Source organism: Barbus barbus (assembly GCF_936440315.1).
Source record: "Barbus barbus genome assembly, chromosome: 48".
Classification (NCBI taxonomy): domain Eukaryota; kingdom Metazoa; phylum Chordata; class Actinopteri; order Cypriniformes; family Cyprinidae; genus Barbus; species Barbus barbus.
This window is the reverse complement of record NC_136726.1, coordinates 15,804,193-15,820,839: the sequence shown is the minus strand read 5'-3', so window position 1 is coordinate 15,820,839 and position 16,647 is coordinate 15,804,193. Positions and strand designations below refer to the sequence as shown.

General features: G+C 38.5%; 2 protein-coding genes across 7 annotated transcripts; both read right to left on the bottom strand.

Annotated features, from left to right (window-relative positions):
* Positions 1 to 1,468: 1,468 nt before the first annotated feature.
* On the bottom strand, positions 1,469 to 9,011 carry LOC306867076 (monocyte chemotactic protein 1B-like). 4 transcript variants are annotated; one of them, XM_079412561.1, is made up of 8 exons: positions 8,853 to 9,007; positions 8,238 to 8,322; positions 7,912 to 8,035; positions 7,750 to 7,801; positions 3,519 to 3,642; positions 2,106 to 3,416; positions 1,831 to 1,954; positions 1,469 to 1,725 (listed from the first exon to the last, which is right to left on the bottom strand). In XM_079412561.1, exons 6-8 carry the CDS (start codon positions 2,167 to 2,169, stop codon positions 1,596 to 1,598), a joined length of 318 nt encoding a protein of 105 aa, XP_079268687.1. In that variant the 5' UTR covers positions 2,170 to 3,416; positions 3,519 to 3,642; positions 7,750 to 7,801; positions 7,912 to 8,035; positions 8,238 to 8,322; positions 8,853 to 9,007; the 3' UTR covers positions 1,469 to 1,595. The 4 variants fall into 4 exon arrangements, with proteins under 4 accessions (XP_079268687.1, XP_079268690.1, XP_079268688.1 ...); XM_079412564.1 differs by having other exon boundaries at positions 8,853 to 8,967; XM_079412562.1 differs by lacking the exons at positions 7,750 to 7,801; positions 7,912 to 8,035 and having other exon boundaries at positions 8,853 to 9,011.
* A 1,017-nt stretch (positions 9,012 to 10,028) lies between these two features.
* LOC306867075 (monocyte chemotactic protein 1B-like) lies at positions 10,029 to 15,975 on the bottom strand. Of its 3 annotated transcripts, XM_079412558.1 has the most exons (8): positions 15,844 to 15,975; positions 15,224 to 15,308; positions 14,899 to 15,022; positions 14,737 to 14,788; positions 14,197 to 14,320; positions 13,136 to 14,089; positions 12,889 to 13,012; positions 12,509 to 12,783 (listed from the first exon to the last, which is right to left on the bottom strand). In XM_079412558.1, exons 6-8 carry the CDS (start codon positions 13,197 to 13,199, stop codon positions 12,654 to 12,656), a joined length of 318 nt encoding a protein of 105 aa, XP_079268684.1. In that variant the 5' UTR covers positions 13,200 to 14,089; positions 14,197 to 14,320; positions 14,737 to 14,788; positions 14,899 to 15,022; positions 15,224 to 15,308; positions 15,844 to 15,975; the 3' UTR covers positions 12,509 to 12,653. The 3 variants fall into 3 exon arrangements, with proteins under 3 accessions (XP_079268685.1, XP_079268686.1, XP_079268684.1); XM_079412560.1 differs by lacking the exons at positions 12,509 to 12,783; positions 12,889 to 13,012; positions 13,136 to 14,089 and adding an exon at positions 10,036 to 10,277; XM_079412559.1 differs by lacking the exons at positions 12,509 to 12,783; positions 12,889 to 13,012; positions 13,136 to 14,089; ... (3 more) ...; positions 15,224 to 15,308; positions 15,844 to 15,975 and adding exons at positions 10,029 to 10,277; positions 10,387 to 10,510; positions 10,712 to 10,853.
* Between the last annotated feature and the right edge of the window lie 672 nt (positions 15,976 to 16,647).

Sequence of the window (16,647 nt, the reverse complement as noted above, 5' to 3'; positions counted from 1 at the left end):
ACAGCTTCCTCTTTTTCAGACCTGTCAAGCTCAGCAATAAATGAACTAAATCTGAAGATTTTAATGATGAAATCTGAATTGTGCTCTCACCAAATATCAGGTGCTTAACCTTGACCCCTTACTCACATATAAACCCAAAGACCTTGACTAACTTGTTTAGGTTTGTTTAATTAAAGCACTAAACTCAAGTTGAACCACCTAAAACAGGACTGAGAACCCCTGCTCTAAGAAAGCAAAACCACTTCTTGTCTCTAGTGACACTTGTGGTCTGATAGAGAAGTTAGAATAATTCAGCCACCAGTTAAACTGATTCACAGAATTAAAATATGCAAATATAACGACAGGAAAAGGGTTGCTCATTTTCAGTTAGTGTCTGGGACAGATGATACTGGTCCAGTAGTAAGATGTCACCTGTTTCGGAGGAATCTTTACATTAGAGATCTCTCCACAGCACTTTGATTGTGCCACATCAAGTACTAAAACGGAAATATCCCAAATTAGAAAAATCTCATGAATCTGTTTGTTCATGCAAAAAAAGACCAAGGTTTTTGAGAATATTGGTATCTATCTACATTTTCAAATCACCAAGTGCAACACTAAATTCCAACAAGAAAAACTAAGACCTACCTAAATAATCTGAAAATAAGTCTTTATTTAACAAAAAGAGCCATCACCACTTAAGGTCATCTGCACAGAGCAGAAGAGCACCAGAAACAGCACAGACATCAGGCTTCTCATCCTTCAATGAACAATGACACAAGAAATTCCACAGAGCTTCAAGCTTTCGGTTACGAAGTTACAAAAGCATGAATATAATAGTCCATTAACATTTTCATTTAGTTTATTTCAGTATTCCTTTTTGTCCCAATCAATCATTTAGGATCATGTTATTAATGTTATCAAAATTATTCAAATTCTATTTCCTCTACACTTTATTACATTCACATTGCCTTCTTTAAATTACAATTGAATGCTTAATAGTTTTGGTATGAAGTATTTCAATATTATTCAATTCAACTATTCAACACCTATATTTCACATATTACAGTTGTTCTCAGTTACTTCTCAAATCATCCTTAAAGTGCCCCTATTATGCCATTTTTAAGGTTGCTAATATTTTTTGTGAGTCTCCTAAAACAGGTTTACATGCATCCAAAGTCAAAAACACTTTAGTTTTCTCAAAAAATAGCTTTAATTTGACCTCATTTCTAAATGATTCCTAAAGACTAGTGTGAAGCATAGACTGGAAAAAAGGTATATAGTGTTTTAGTGTTTACATGAGAAGGGAAATGTATTGCTAAGAACAGATTTGTTGTTAGTCTTATTTAGAGTATAGCCTGACCTGAATATTTAAAACAAATGCTTTGTTTCTTCATGATACACACATGTGAATAACATTTATTATACCTGTATACAATAGAGAATAAAACATTACTACATTATGATTATTGTATCCTTGATATTTTATTAAAACAACTGAACCCAATCACATAAATTATTCTGTAAATAAAATATTTTATATACACATTGGAAATAGCACAAGGTTTAAATATACAATATGAAATGCACGTTAAATAGAAACAGTGTAGCTTCTTTTAGACTCTGAGACTCTGAGTTAGTGCTTTTGTAGCAGTTGTTGTTCTTTTGTCCACTTTATTAATATGGCCGCTCACCCAGGAGGTCTCTGGATCAATACAGAACTCTCTCCTTGCAATTGTCTTAAACCTGCGAATGACACAAAATAAGATTTAGATCAAAGTTTGTTTAATGGAGTATCTCATCCAGATTGACTTTGCAGTTTGAAAATGAGACTATGTTGATGATACTCACACAATAGCTCGTCTGGCACAGCTGCTGCTGGTCCAGTAGTAAGACGCCACCAGCTTCACAGGAATCTTCATCTTAGAGAGCTCTCCACAGCACTTTGAGTTTGCCACATCAATTGCAACGGTAGCTGAAATATGTAGAAATAAGACAAAAGTTTTCAGTTTGATCATGTTTCCACATTTTAAATCACCAGTTGCAACAAATGAAACTAAAACTTCCATAAATATTCTGAAAACAATACATTTTTGTCTTAATTCAAAATAGAAAAGAGCCCTCACCTCTTGAAGTCATCTGCTCAGAGCAGAAGATCACCAGGAACAGCACAGACAGCAGGCTTCTCATTCTTCAAGATGTTTCTTCACAATCACAGAAAGAATCTGTAGAAGTTCTAGAGCTTGAAGATCTCAGAGCTGATGTGTCCAGAATAATGTCTGAACACCTTCTTATATACATAGTCAGAGACATATTCCTCATAAAGACATTCATGTAAACCCATTTCTGAGTATCAACATTGTAGAATCAGAGCTGTTTTTAGCTCTTTCTTTTCCACATCCTTTTTCTGCAAAGGGTTTTCAGACTTTTAGACTGACAGTCTGAGATATGTAAAACAAATACTTTGTTTCTTCATGATAATTCTCACACACAACACACACGCACAGTTTTTTTATGGTTACAGGGACTCTTCATAGGTGTAATGTTTTTTTATACTGTACAAACTGTATTTTCTATGACCCCTAAACCTAACCCTCATAGAAAACATTGTGCTTTTTTATTTAAAAAAACCCCCAAAAAAATACCATTTAGTCTATTTTTATGCCTTTTGAATTACGGGAACACAGAAAATATCCTCATAAATCACCTTCACAATTTAATTCCTATGTCATACCCATTATGCAAATGTATATCCTCATAAACCACATAAGCATGCGCACACACACACTTTAATAACATTTTATATACCTGTATGGAATAGAGAATACAACATTACTATATTATGATAATTTTTTCATTGATAAATATTTTATTAAAACAGCTGAACCCAATCACATAAATTGTTCTGTAAAATTAAAATACTTTATACACATTGGAAATAACACAAAGTTTGAATATACAATATGAAAATATTCTTTTAGGGGGAAGTCGTGGCCTAATGGTTAGAGAGTCGGACTCGTAATCGAAAGGTTGTGAGTTCGAGCCCCCCGCCGGCAGGAATTGTAGGTGGGGGGAGGGAATGTCCAGCGCTCTCTCCACCCTCAATACCACGACTGAGGTGCCCTTGAGCAAGGCACCGAACCCCCAACTGCTCCCCGGGCGCCGCAGCATGGCTGCCCACTGCTCCGGGTGTGTGTTCACGGTGTGTGTGTGTGTGTGTGTGTGTGTGCATTTGTTCACTACTCACTGCTGTGTGTGTGCACTTGGATGGGTTAAACGCAGAGCACCAATTTTGAGTATGGGTCACCATACTTGACAATACGTTACGACTTTATGACTTTTAGACTGTTGTTCTTCTGTCCACTTTAGCAACATGACTGCTCACCCAGTGGGTCTCTGGATCTACACAGAACTCTCTCCCTGTATTTATGTTAAACCTGATGGGAAAGAAAAATAAGATTTAGGTCAAAGTTTTTTTTTTCTTTTTTTTAATGGAGTGTCTTATAAAGATACAGTTTGATAGTTTTGATGATACTCACACAATAGCTCGTCTGGGACAGGTGCTGCTGGTCCAGTAGTAAGACACCACCAGCTTCACAGGAATCATCACATCACTGAACTCTACACAGCAGTCTGATTGGGCCTCATAAACAGGTTCAGTATCTGAAATATGAAGATATGCAAAATATCAAAAATCCGTATTCAAGAAGATTATAAGCTGTACCTCCAACAACCTTCTACAGCTTCTCAAATACCCAATTTTTAAAAGACATTGTGGCTCTACTGTATAGTGGGCCAATTTAAATGAATTTTGATTGGAACTGTATTTGCTTTTATGTGAGAAACAGACACAAAACCTTGCAAACAGTGAAGCAGAAACAGCAGTAGAGCTTTTTACAGCCTTGAAAAGATGACCATTAACGTTACCAGTTACCAATAGAAGACCGCTTTTCATATTCATATGTTGACATTAGTGCATATTTGCAGTTTAAACTTATATCTAGTTACTCTGTGGTTTGGGTCTCTTATAGGCCTATAAAATAATGAAGCATAGCTGCTTGAAAAGGCCATTCGATTTCCAGTTTGCTACTTCTCTGACTGTGATTTGGATATCAATAAAATAAAAGAAACAAATTATGAGCTTGAAAATGTTGTCTGAGCACCTTTGTGTGATAATGAGTGTCTTTCTGTGAAGGCGCAAAACCTGTTTAAATCCGGCAGTTTGTGACATCAGCAGAAAAAAGCAAGAATTTGTAGCATGGTTTTATCATCATTTATCATCTACTTTAATACTGTATTATCTATAATACTGACTGAGATATTTAAAACAGATGATTTGTTTCATGATGATAAACATTTTAATAAAATGTCAAATGCAAAAGAGAATAAAAACATTACTATATTATAATAATTTTATCACTGATATTTTATTAAAACAACTGAACCAATCACATAAATTATTCTGTAAATAAACTATTTTATATACACATTGGAAATAACACAAGGTTTGAATATACAATATGAAATGCACAGTTCAAAGAGAAACAGTGTAGCTGTCACGAATCCTGGCCATGCACTTCCACTCATTCACCACCAGAGGTCACCCGTTCACCACATGGACTTTTCACACTACACAACACATTGGACTCCATTTCCCACTATGCATTGCACAGATCAGCTGTCACCATTCACTCATCACACACACCTGATCACCATTTCACAATCACCATCACTCTATTTAAGCCTGGGATTGCTCTTGCTCACGGCCGAGTATTGTTAGCCCGTCTACCTTACGAAGCGTTTTCTAGTCCTAGTTTTCCGAGTCTTGCCTTGTTTATCTTGCCGTGTCTGACCCTGCCCGTGTTTATTGGATTATCTCTCTGCCTTGCCCTGTCTGGATATTGTACGCCGATCGTCGACCCTCGCTTGTTCCACGGATTGCTCTGTCTTGCCTCTGCCATACCTGTTTGCTGTCTCCTGACCCTGCCTGTCTTGACCATGTTTTATAATAAAGCCTTGCGAATGGATCCGCACGTCTCACGTCTCGTCAACCCCGTAACAGAATACTCGGCCTCACAAGGATCCAGCGGCTTTTCAAGAGGACATTGGCCAGGTATGGACTGTGCACGACTGTTATTAACCCTCGAGCAGGGCTCGCGACCGCTCGAGGACTATATTCAGGAGTACTTAGACCTCGCCTATTTTTCTGATCTGCCGGACTACGCACTTATTGACTTTTTTTGTGAAGGTATTAATCAGCCGCTCCGGTCAAGGTTAATCCGCGAGGGTCCCCGTTCATCTCTCAGTCAATTTATGGACTATGCTTTACTGTGTGTGGGCTCCTCTTTTACTGTGGGTGTCGCGGAGGAACGCGACACCTCACTCACTCACAAAATGGCGGCAGCAACAGCACCCCTTCACGTCATGCCTGCCAAGCCAGAGTCTGCTCACGTCGTCGCTGTCAAGCCAGAGTCTGCTCACGTCGTCGCTGTCAAGCCAGAGTCTGCTCACGTCGTCGCTGTCAAGCCAGAGTCTGCTCACGTCGTCGCTGTCAAGCCAGAGTCTGCTCACGTCGTCGCTGTCAAGCCAGAGTCTGCTCACGTCGTCGCTGTCAAGCCAGAGTCTGCTCACGTCGTCGCTGTCAAGCCAGAGTCTGTTACCACAGATTCAAGGTCAGTCCTTCGAGTTATGATATCCAGTGTGTTGGACCCACCACTGATGTCGGTGCGAGTAGCTGGCATTCCCAGGGCCTCAACCTTGGCTGTTACAGAGACTGTTCCCCTGACCTCAGTGCTTCCCGTTATGGCGGTTGCCATTTTGAGTGTGTGGGCTGCACACTGTGCTCCTGAGGCCTCTCCTATCCATGAGTGTACTGCTGAGGCCTCTCCTGTCCACGAGTCTGCTCCAGTGCCTCCAGAGGTGGCGGCTTCCGCTGCAGAACCTCCCGAAGTGGTGGCACCTACTCCTGACCTCATGGTCTGCCCTGTCATGGCCATGGGGGTCGGTCCTGAACTCCCTGTCTGCCCTGTCACGGCCACGGAGGCCGTTTCTGTACTCCCTGTCTGCCCTGTTAAGGCCACGGAGGCCGTTCCCGAACTTCCGGTTTACCATGTCACGGCCAGGAGTGCCGTTCCCGAGCCTCAAGTGCCCGCTCCTCCAGAGCGCCCCAAAGAGGCCGCCTGTGAACTCACGCCCTGTCCTGTCACGGCCAAAGAGGCCGCCTGTGAACTCACGCCCTGTCCTGTCACGGCCAAAGAGGCCGCCTGTGAACTCACGCCCTGTCCTGTCACGGCTAAAGAGGCCGTCTGTGAGCTCTCGCCCTGTCCTGTCACGGCTAAAGAGGCCGTCTGTGAGCTCTCGCCCTGTCCTGTCACGGCTAAAGAGGCCGTCCGTGAGCTCTCGCCCTGTCCTGCCACAGCCATAGAGACCGTCCATGAACTCTCGACCTGCTCGGTCACGGCTCCTGTGACCATGGGGACTCTCTCTGTGGTGTCTGTCTCTGTTCTCCCCAGATCCCTGATCCTGTCATGGCTTCCTGACCAGTCCGCTCTGCCGTGGAGATACTCTGCCCTGTCTACGCCACACTGGTGGGCTCTGGTCCCGTCCTGCCCTGCAACGAAGACTCTCCCAGTGTTGTCTGTCTCTGCTCTCCCTGTGTTGTCTGCCTCTGTTTCCCCCAGATCTCAGACTCTGCCATGGTTTCCTGCCCAGTCTGCTTCCTGGCTAGGGTCTTCTGCCCGGGTCTGGTGGTCGTCTGCCCCGCCATGGTGGTCTTCTGCTCGGGTCTGGTGGTCATCTGCTCCGCCGTGGTGGTCTTCTGCCCGGGTCTGGTGGTCGTCTGCTCCGCCGTGGTGGTCTTCTGCCCGGGTCTGGTGGTCGTCTGCCCCGCCGTGGTGGTCTTCTGCTCCGCCCTGGTGGGCTCCGGTCCCGTCTGCTCCGCCCTGGTGGGCTCCGGTCCCGTCTGCTCCGCCCTGGTGGGCTCCGGTCCCGTCTACTTCGCCCTGGTGGGCTCCCGTGCCGTCTGCTCCGCCCTGGTGGGCCTCTGCTCTGTCGGTCCTGACCTGGCCTCTGGCTCCGCCCTGGTTTCCTGCTCTGCCGGTTCTTCCTCAAGGACCTGGCCCTCCGTCCCTCCCCCTGCTCCGCCTCCGCGCCACCGCCCTCCTGGATTGTTTAGGAGCGTCTGGAAGCCGCTCCTTGGGGGGGGGCTATGTCACGAATCCTGGCCATGCACTTCCACTCATTCACCACCAGAGGTCACCCGTTCACCACATGGACTTTTCACACTACACAACACATTGGACTCCATTTCCCACTATGCATTGCACAGATCAGCTGTCACCATTCACTCATCACACACACCTGATCACCATTTCACAATCACCATCACTCTATTTAAGCCTGGGATTGCTCTTGCTCACGGCCGAGTATTGTTAGCCCGTCTACCTTACGAAGCGTTTTCTAGTCCTAGTTTTCCGAGTCTTGCCTTGTTTATCTTGCCGTGTCTGACCCTGCCCGTGTTTATTGGATTATCTCTCTGCCTTGCCCTGTCTGGATATTGTACGCCGATCGTCGACCCTCGCTTGTTCCACGGATTGCTCTGTCTTGCCTCTGCCATACCTGTTTGCTGTCTCCTGACCCTGCCTGTCTTGACCATGTTTTATAATAAAGCCTTGCGAATGGATCCGCACGTCTCACGTCTCGTCAACCCCGTAACAGTAGCTTCTTTTAGACTGTTGTTCTGCGGTCCAATTTATCAACATGGTGGCTCACCCAGGGGGTCTCTGGATCAATGCAGTACTCTCTCCCTGCTTGTGTCTTAAATCTGATGGGAAAGACACCAAAAATAAGATTTAGATCAAAGTTTTTTAATGAAGAGTCTCATACAAATTGAATTTTACAGTTTGAAAATGAGATAATGTTGATGATACTCACACAATAGCCTGTTTGGGACAGGTGCTGCTGGTCCAGTAGTAAGACACCACCCGATTCACAGGAAACTTCACATTACGGAACTCTACACAGCAGACTGATTTGGCCGCATTAACAGCTTCAGAAGCTGAAATATGAAGATGTGCAAAATATAAAAAATCCGTATTCATGCAAAACAAATCATAAGAAAAACGTTTCAAGAAGATTATAAGATGTTATATAAATATTTTAAATCACCAAATGCAACAAATGAGACCAAATGAAAACTAACATAAATATTCTGAAAACAATACATTTTGTCTTAATTCAAAATAGAAAAGAGCCCTCACCTCTTGAAGTCATCTGCTCAGAGCAGAAGAGCACCAGGAACAGCACAGACAGCAGGCTTCTCATTCTTCAAGATGTTTCTTCACACTGACGTAATGAATCAAAAGGTTACAAAGTTTCAAAAGCATTAATAAAATAGTACTTAACATTTTCATTTCATTTATTTCAGTGTGCCTTTTACCCCAATCAGTCTAATATAGAATCATCAGTATCAAAAATAATCTAATTTTATTGCCTCTACATTTCATTACATTCACATTGCCTTTTTTTAGTTTATATTTGAATGCTTAACAGTCTTTCTCAGTCACTTTAGTAAATTTCTCAATTCATCCTTAACATTTGCAAACAAGCAAGTGCATTTCTCCAGACAATTCATACAAACAGCATCACACAATGGGTTGCTCAAAATCCTTAGTTCATCTCTCAAAAGTACATATATCAATGAATGCATCAGTGCCATCAGAATAAGTGATTTTTCATGAACAAGATAGTCTAAATGTTATAATAGTGTACTGACAGTACTTCCTGATGTAAACTGCTGCTGTGTTTTGATACCAAAAAATGCACAAAGTATCATTCTATTTTAAATAGTTTCTTTTTTAATTTCCGAATTTTACCTGTAAGCCTAATAGGAAAAAATGAAGAAGCAGGAGAATCACGTCCGCTCTGTCACAGCTCCTCTTGTGGTACAAAGCTGGTGCATTAAATCACTCATTTATTTTCATTCTATATGATCATGCCAAAATAAACTAACCTTTGTATTGTCCGTACAAAAGTCCCTACACAGTCAGCATTTCACAACTGAAACACAAATAAAACCCTTCTAGACTGTTAACTGAGAGCCATACCCATGAAAAAAACAAAAACAAAACACAATTGTGTAGCTATATACTTGGCATCACACTGATGTGTCCAAAATAATGTACGGGCACCTTATTATATAGAGATTTTTCACCAAACAACATTCTTGTAAATCCATTTCTGAGTATAACGATTGTATAAATTCTGCAGAGAGCTTGAAATTTAAGAAGTTCAGTTAAAAGAACTACTCTGAATAGACTATATGGATATTCTACTTTGAGAAATGACACTAATATTACCACACAAATACCTCCAACAACCTTCTACAGCTTCTCAAATACCCAATTTTTAAAAGACATTGTGGCTCTACTGTATAGTGGGCCAATTTAAATGAATTTTGATTGGAACTGTATTTGCTTTTATGTGAGAAACAGACACAAAACCTTGCAAACAGTGAAACAGAAACAGCAGTAGAGCTTTTTACAGCCTTGAAAAGATGACCATTAACATTACCAGTTACCAATAGAAGACCGCTTTTCATATTCATATGTTGACATTAGTGCATATTTGCAGTTTAAACTTATATCTAGTTACTCTGTGGTTTGGGTCTCTTATAGGCCTATAAAATAATGAAGCATAGTTGCTTGAAAAGGCCATTCGATTTCCAGTTTGCTACTTCTCTGACTGTGATTTGGATATCAATAAAATAAAAGAAACAAATTATGAGCTTGAAAATGTTGTCTGAGCACCTTTGTGTGATAATGAGTGTCTTTCTGTGAAGGCGCAAAACCTGTTTAAATCCGGCAGTTTGTGACATCAGCAGAAAAAAGCAAGAATTTTTAGCATGGTTTTATCATCATTTATCATCTACTTTAATACTGTATTATCTATAATACTGACTGAGATATTTAAACAGATGCTTTGTTTCATGATGATAAACATTTTAATAAAATGTAAAATGCAAAAGAGAATAAAAACATTACTACATTATGATAATTTTATCACTGATATTTTATTAAAACAACTGAACCAATCACATAAATTATTCTGTAAATAAACTATTTTATATACACATTGGAAATAACACAAGGTTTGAATATACAATATGAAATGCACAGTTCAAAGAGAAACAGTGTAGCTTCTTTTAGACTGTTGTTCTGCGGTCCACTTTAGCAACATGGTGGCTCACCCAGGGGGTCTCTGGGTCAATGCAGTACTCTCTCCCTGCTTGTGTCTTAAATCTGATGGGAAAGACACAAAAATAAGATTTAGATCAAAGTTTTTTAATGAAGTGTCTCATACAAATTGAATTTTACAATTTGAAAATTAGATAATGTTGATGATACTCACACAATAGCCCGTTTGGGACAGGTGCTGCTGGTCCAGTAGTAAGACACCACCATCTTCACAGGAATCTTCACATCACTGAACTCTCCACAGCAGACTGATTTGGCCGCATTAACAGCTTCATTCGCTGAAATATGAAGATATGCAAAATATCAAAAATCTGTATTCATGCAAAACAAAAACCTTAAGAAAAAAGTTTTCAAGAAGATTATAAGATGTTATATCAATATTTTTAAATCACCAAATGCAACAAATGAAACTAAAACTTCCATAAATATTCTGAAAACAATAGTTTTTGTCTTAATTCAAAATAGAAAAGAGCCCTCACCGCTTGAAGTCATCTGCTCAGAGCAGAAGATCACCAGGAACAGCACAGACAGCAGGCTTCTCATTCTTCAAGATGTTTCTTCACAATCACAGAAAGAATCTGTAGAAGTTCTAGAGCTTGAAGATCTCAGAGCTGATGTGTCCAGAATAATGTCTGAACACCTTCTTATATACATAGTCAGAGACATATTCCTCATAAAGACATTCGTGTAAATCCATTTCTGAGTATCAACATTGTTTTTAGCTTTTTCTATTCCTCATCCGTTTTCTGCTTTGTTGCTCATGTGAAAATGTGGCAAATGCTTCTCTTTCAGATTCACTGAAAATATGCTTCAGGAAAACAACACACAGCTTCCTCTTTTTCAGACCTGTCAAGCTCAGCAATAAATGAACTAAATCTGAAGATTTTAATGATGAAATCTGAATTGTGCTGTCACCAAATATCAGGTGCTTAACCTTGACCCCTTACTCACATATAAACCCAAAGACCTTGACTAACTTGTTTAGGTTTGTTTAATTAAAGCACTAAACTCAAGTTGAACCACCTAAAACAGGACTGAGAACCCCTGCTCTAAGAAAGCAAAACCACTTCTTGTCTCTAGTGACACTTGTGGTCTGATAGAGAAGTTGGAATAATTCAGCCACCAGTTAAACTGATTCACAGAATTAAAATATGCAAATATAACGACAGGAAAAGGGTTGCTCATTTTCAGTTAGTGTCTGGGACAGATGATACTGGTCCAGTAGTAAGATGTCACCTGTTTCGGAGGAATCTTTACATTAGAGATCTCTCCACAGCACTTTGATTGTGCCACATCAAGTACTAAAACGGAAATATCCCAAATTAGAAAAATCTCATGAATCTGTTTGTTCATGCAAAAAAAGACCAAGGTTTTTGAGAATATTGGTATCTATCTACATTTTCAAATCACCAAGTGCAACACTAAATTCCAACAAGAAAAACTAAGACCTACCTAAATAATCTGAAAATAAGTCTTTATTTAACAAAAAGAGCCATCACCACTTAAGGTCATCTGCACAGAGCAGAAGAGCACCAGAAACAGCACAGACATCAGGCTTCTCATCCTTCAATGAACAATGACACAAGAAATTCCACAGAGCTTCAAGCTTTCGGTTACGAAGTTACAAAAGCATGAATATAATAGTCCATTAACATTTTCATTTAGTTTATTTCAGTATTCCTTTTTGTCCCAATCAATCATTTAGGATCATGTTATTAATGTTATCAAAATTATTCAAATTCTATTTCCTCTACACTTTATTACATTCACATTGCCTTCTTTAAATTACAATTGAATGCTTAATAGTTTTGGTGTGAAGTATTTCAGTATTATTCAATTCAACTATTCAACACCTATATTTCACATATTACAGTTGTTCTCAGTTACTTCTCAAATCATCCTTAAAGTGCCCCTATTATGCCATTTTTAAGGTTGCTAATATTTTTTGTGAGTCTCCTAAAACAGGTTTACATGCATCCAAGGTCAAAAACACTTTAGTTTTCTCAAAAAATAGCTTTAATTTGACCTCATTTCTAAATGATTCCTAAAGACTAGTGTGAAGCATAGACTGGAAAAAAGGTATATAGTGTTTTAGTGTTTACATGAGAAGGGAAATGTATTGCTAAGAACAGATTTGTTGTTAGTCTTATTTAGAGTATAGCCTGACCTGAATATTTAAAACAAATGCTTTGTTTCTTCATGATACACACATGTGAATAACATTTATTATACCTGTATACAATAGAGAATAAAAACATTACTACATTATGATTATTGTATCATTGATATTTTATTAAAACAACTGAACCCAATCACATAAATTATTCTGTAAATAAAATATTTTATATACACATTGGAAATAGCACAAGGTTTAAATATACAATATGAAATGCACGTTAAATAGAAACAGTGTAGCTTCTTTTAGACTCTGAGACTCTGAGTTAGTGCTTTTGTAGCAGTTGTTGTTCTTTTGTCCACTTTATTAATATGGCCGCTCACCCAGGAGGTGTCTGGATCAATACAGAACTCTCTCCTTGCAATTGTCTTAAACCTGCGAAAGACACAAAATAAGATTTAGATCAAAGTTTGTTTAATGGAGTATCTCATTCAGATTGACTTTGCAGTTTGAAAATGAGACTATGTTGATGATACTCACACAATAGCTCGTCTGGCACAGCTGCTGCTGGTCCAGTAGTAAGACGCCACCAGCTTCACAGGAATCTTCATCTTAGAGAGCTCTCCACAGCACTTTGAGTTTGCTAAATCAATTGCAATGGTAGCTGAAATATGGAGAAATAAGACAAGTTTTCAGTTTGATCATGTTTCCACATTTTAAATCACCAGCTGCAACAAATGCAATACATTTGGTCTTCATTCAAAAATAAAAATGGAAGAGCCCTCACCTCTTGAAGTCATCTGCTCAGAGCAGAAGATCACCAGGAACAGCACAGACAGCAGGCTTCTCATTCTTCAAGATGTTTCTTCACAATCACAGAAAGAATCTGTAGAAGTTCTAGAGCTTGAAGATCTCAGAGCTGATGTGTCCAGAATAATGTCTGAACACCTTCTTATATACATAGTCAGAGACATATTCCTCATAAAGACATTCATGTAAACCCATTTCTGAGTATCAACATTGTAGAATCAGAGCTGTTTTTAGCTCTTTCTTTTCCACATCCTTTTTCTGCAAAGGGTTTTCAGACTTTTAGACTGACAGTCTGAGATATGTAAAACAAATACTTTGTTTCTTCATGATAACTCTCACACACAACACACACGCACAGTTTTTTTATGGTTTACGGGGACTCTCCATAGGTGTAACGTTTTTTTATACTGTACAAACTGTATTTTCTATGACCCTACACCTAAACCTAACCCTCATAGAAAACATTGTGCTTTTTTATTTAAAAAAACCCAAAACAAAATACCATTTAGTCTATTTTTATGCCTTTTGAATTACGGGGACACAGAAAATATCCTCATAAATCACCTTCACAATTTAATTCCTATGTCATACCCATTATGCAAATGTATGTCCTCATAAACCACATAAGCATGCGCACACACACACTTTAATAACATTTTATATACCTGTATGGAATAGAGAATAAAACATTACTATATTATGATAATTTTTTCATTGATAAATATTCTATTAAAACAGCTAAACCCAATCACATAAATTGTTCTGTAAAATTAAAATACTTTATACACATTGGAAATAACACAAAGGTTGAATATACAATATGAAAATATTCTTTTAGACTGTGGTTCTTTTGTCCACTTTAGCAACATGACTGCTCACCCAGTGGGTCTCTGGATCTACACAGAACTATCTCCCTGTATTTATCTTAAACCTGATGGGAAAGAAAAATAAGATTTAGGTCAAAGTTTTTTTTTTCTTTTCTTTTTTTTAATGGAGTGTCTTATAAAGATACAGTTTGATAGTTTTGATGATACTCACACAATAGCTCGTCTGGGACAGGTGCTGCTGGTCCAGTAGTAAGACACCACCAGCTTCACAGGAATCATCACATTACTGAACTCTACACAGCAGACTGATTGGGCCTCATAAACAGCTTCAGTAGCTGAAATATGAAGATATGCAAAATATAAAAAATCCGTATTCAAGAAGATTATAAGCCTTACCTCTAACAACCTTCTACAGCTTCTCAAATACACAATTTTTAAAAGACATTGTGGCTCTACTGTATAGTGGGCCAATTTAAATGAATTTTGATTGGAACTGTATTTGCTTTTATGTGAGAAACAGACACAAAAGAGAATAAAAACATTACTACATTATGATAATTTTATCACTGATATTTTATTAAAACAACTGAACCAATCACATAAATTATTCTGTAAATAAACTATTTTATATACACATTGGAAATAACACAAGGTTTGAATATACAATATGAAATGCACAGTTCAAAGAGAAACAGTGTAACTTCTTTTAGACTGTTGTTCTGCGGTCCACTTTAGCAACATGGTGGCTCACCCAGTGGGTCTCTGGATCAAAACAGAACTCTTTCCCTGCAATTGTCTTAAATCTGATGGGAAAGACACAAAAAATAAGATTTAGATCAAAGTTTTTTAATGAAGTGTCTCATACAAATTGAATTTTACAGTTTGAAAATGAGATAATGTTGATGATACTCACACAATAGCCCGTCTGGGACAGCTGCGTCTGGTCCAGTAGTAAGACACCACCCGATTCACAGGAATCTTCACATTACTGAACTCTACACAGCAGACTGATTTGGCCTCATCAACAGCTTCAGTAGCTGAAATATGAAGATATGCAAAATATCAAAAATCTGTATTCATGCAAACAAATCATAAGAAAAACGTTTCAAGAAGATTATAAGATGTTATATAAATATTTTAAATCACCAAATGCAACAAATGAGACCAAATGAAAACTAACATAAATATTCTGAAAACAATACATTTTGTCTTAATTCAAAATAGAAAAGAGCCCTCACCTCTTGAAGTCATCTGCTCAGAGCAGAAGATCACCAGGAACAGCACAGACAGCAGGCTTCTCATTCTTCAAGATGTTTCTTCACACTGACGTAATGAATCAAAAGGTTACAAAGTTTCAAAAGCATTAATAAAATAGTACTTAACATTTTCATTTCATTTATTTCAGTGTGCCTTTTTATCCCAATCAGTCTAATATAGAATCATCAGTATCAAAAATAATCAAATTTTATTGCCTTTACATGTCATTACATTCACATTGCCTTTTTTTAGTTTATATTTGAATGCTTAACAGTCTTCCTCAGTCACTTTAGTAAATTTCTCAATTCATCCTTAACATTTGCAAACAAGCAAGTGCATTTCTCCAGACAATTCATACAAGCAGCATCAGACAATGGGTTGCTCAAAATCCTTAGTTCATCTCTCAAAAGTACATATTTATATCAATGAATGCATCAGTGCCATCAGAATAAGTGATTTTTCATGAACAAGATAGTCTAAATGTTATAATAGTGTACTGACAGTACTTCCTGATGTAAACTGCTGCTGTGTTTTGATACCAAAAAATGCACAAAGTATCATTCTATTTTAAATAGTTTATTTTTTAATTTCCGAATTTTACCTGTAAGCCTAATAGGAAAAAATGAAGAAGCAGGAGAATCACGTCCGCTCTGTCACAGCTCCTCTTGTGGTACAAAGCTGGTGCATTAAATCACTCATTTATTTTCATTCTATATGATCATGCCAAAATAAACTAACCTTTGTATTGTCCATACAAAAGTCCCTACACAGTCAGCATTTCACAACTGAAACACAAATAAAACCCTTCTAGACTGTTAACTGAGAGCCATACCCATGAAAAAAACAAAAACAAAACACAATTGTGTAGCTATATACTTGGCATCACACTGATGTGTCCAAAATAATGTACGGACACCTTATTATATACAGATTTTTCACCAAACAACATTCTTGTAAATCCATTTCTGAGTATAACGATTGTATAAATTCTGCAGAGAGCTTGAAATTTAAGAAGTTCAGTTAAAAGAACTACCCCTGCAGGTATGAACAGTGCGAATCATGCCACAAAATAACCTTAGATTATGCCGCCATGATTAAAAAACAGTCAAGTGTTAAAAGCCTACAGATCAAGGATTCATCTGGATTCACACAAAATTCAGTTTTAGGTGTTGTAACCCTAAGGGGGAAAAGTTCACATTCAAAATGTTTCTTTAAAGAGCCGGCATGCACAAAATCATCTTCTATAATTCAGCTATAAAGGATCAAACTTATAACAAACTTACACAATGGCTGGGAGAGGGCAATGTGAAACAGCACTGACAATTTTTTGTCTGGAATTGGGAAGTCAATAAAATGAAAGTAACAACTCCCGGGAACTGTATGATTAACAGCTGTTGGTAAGATG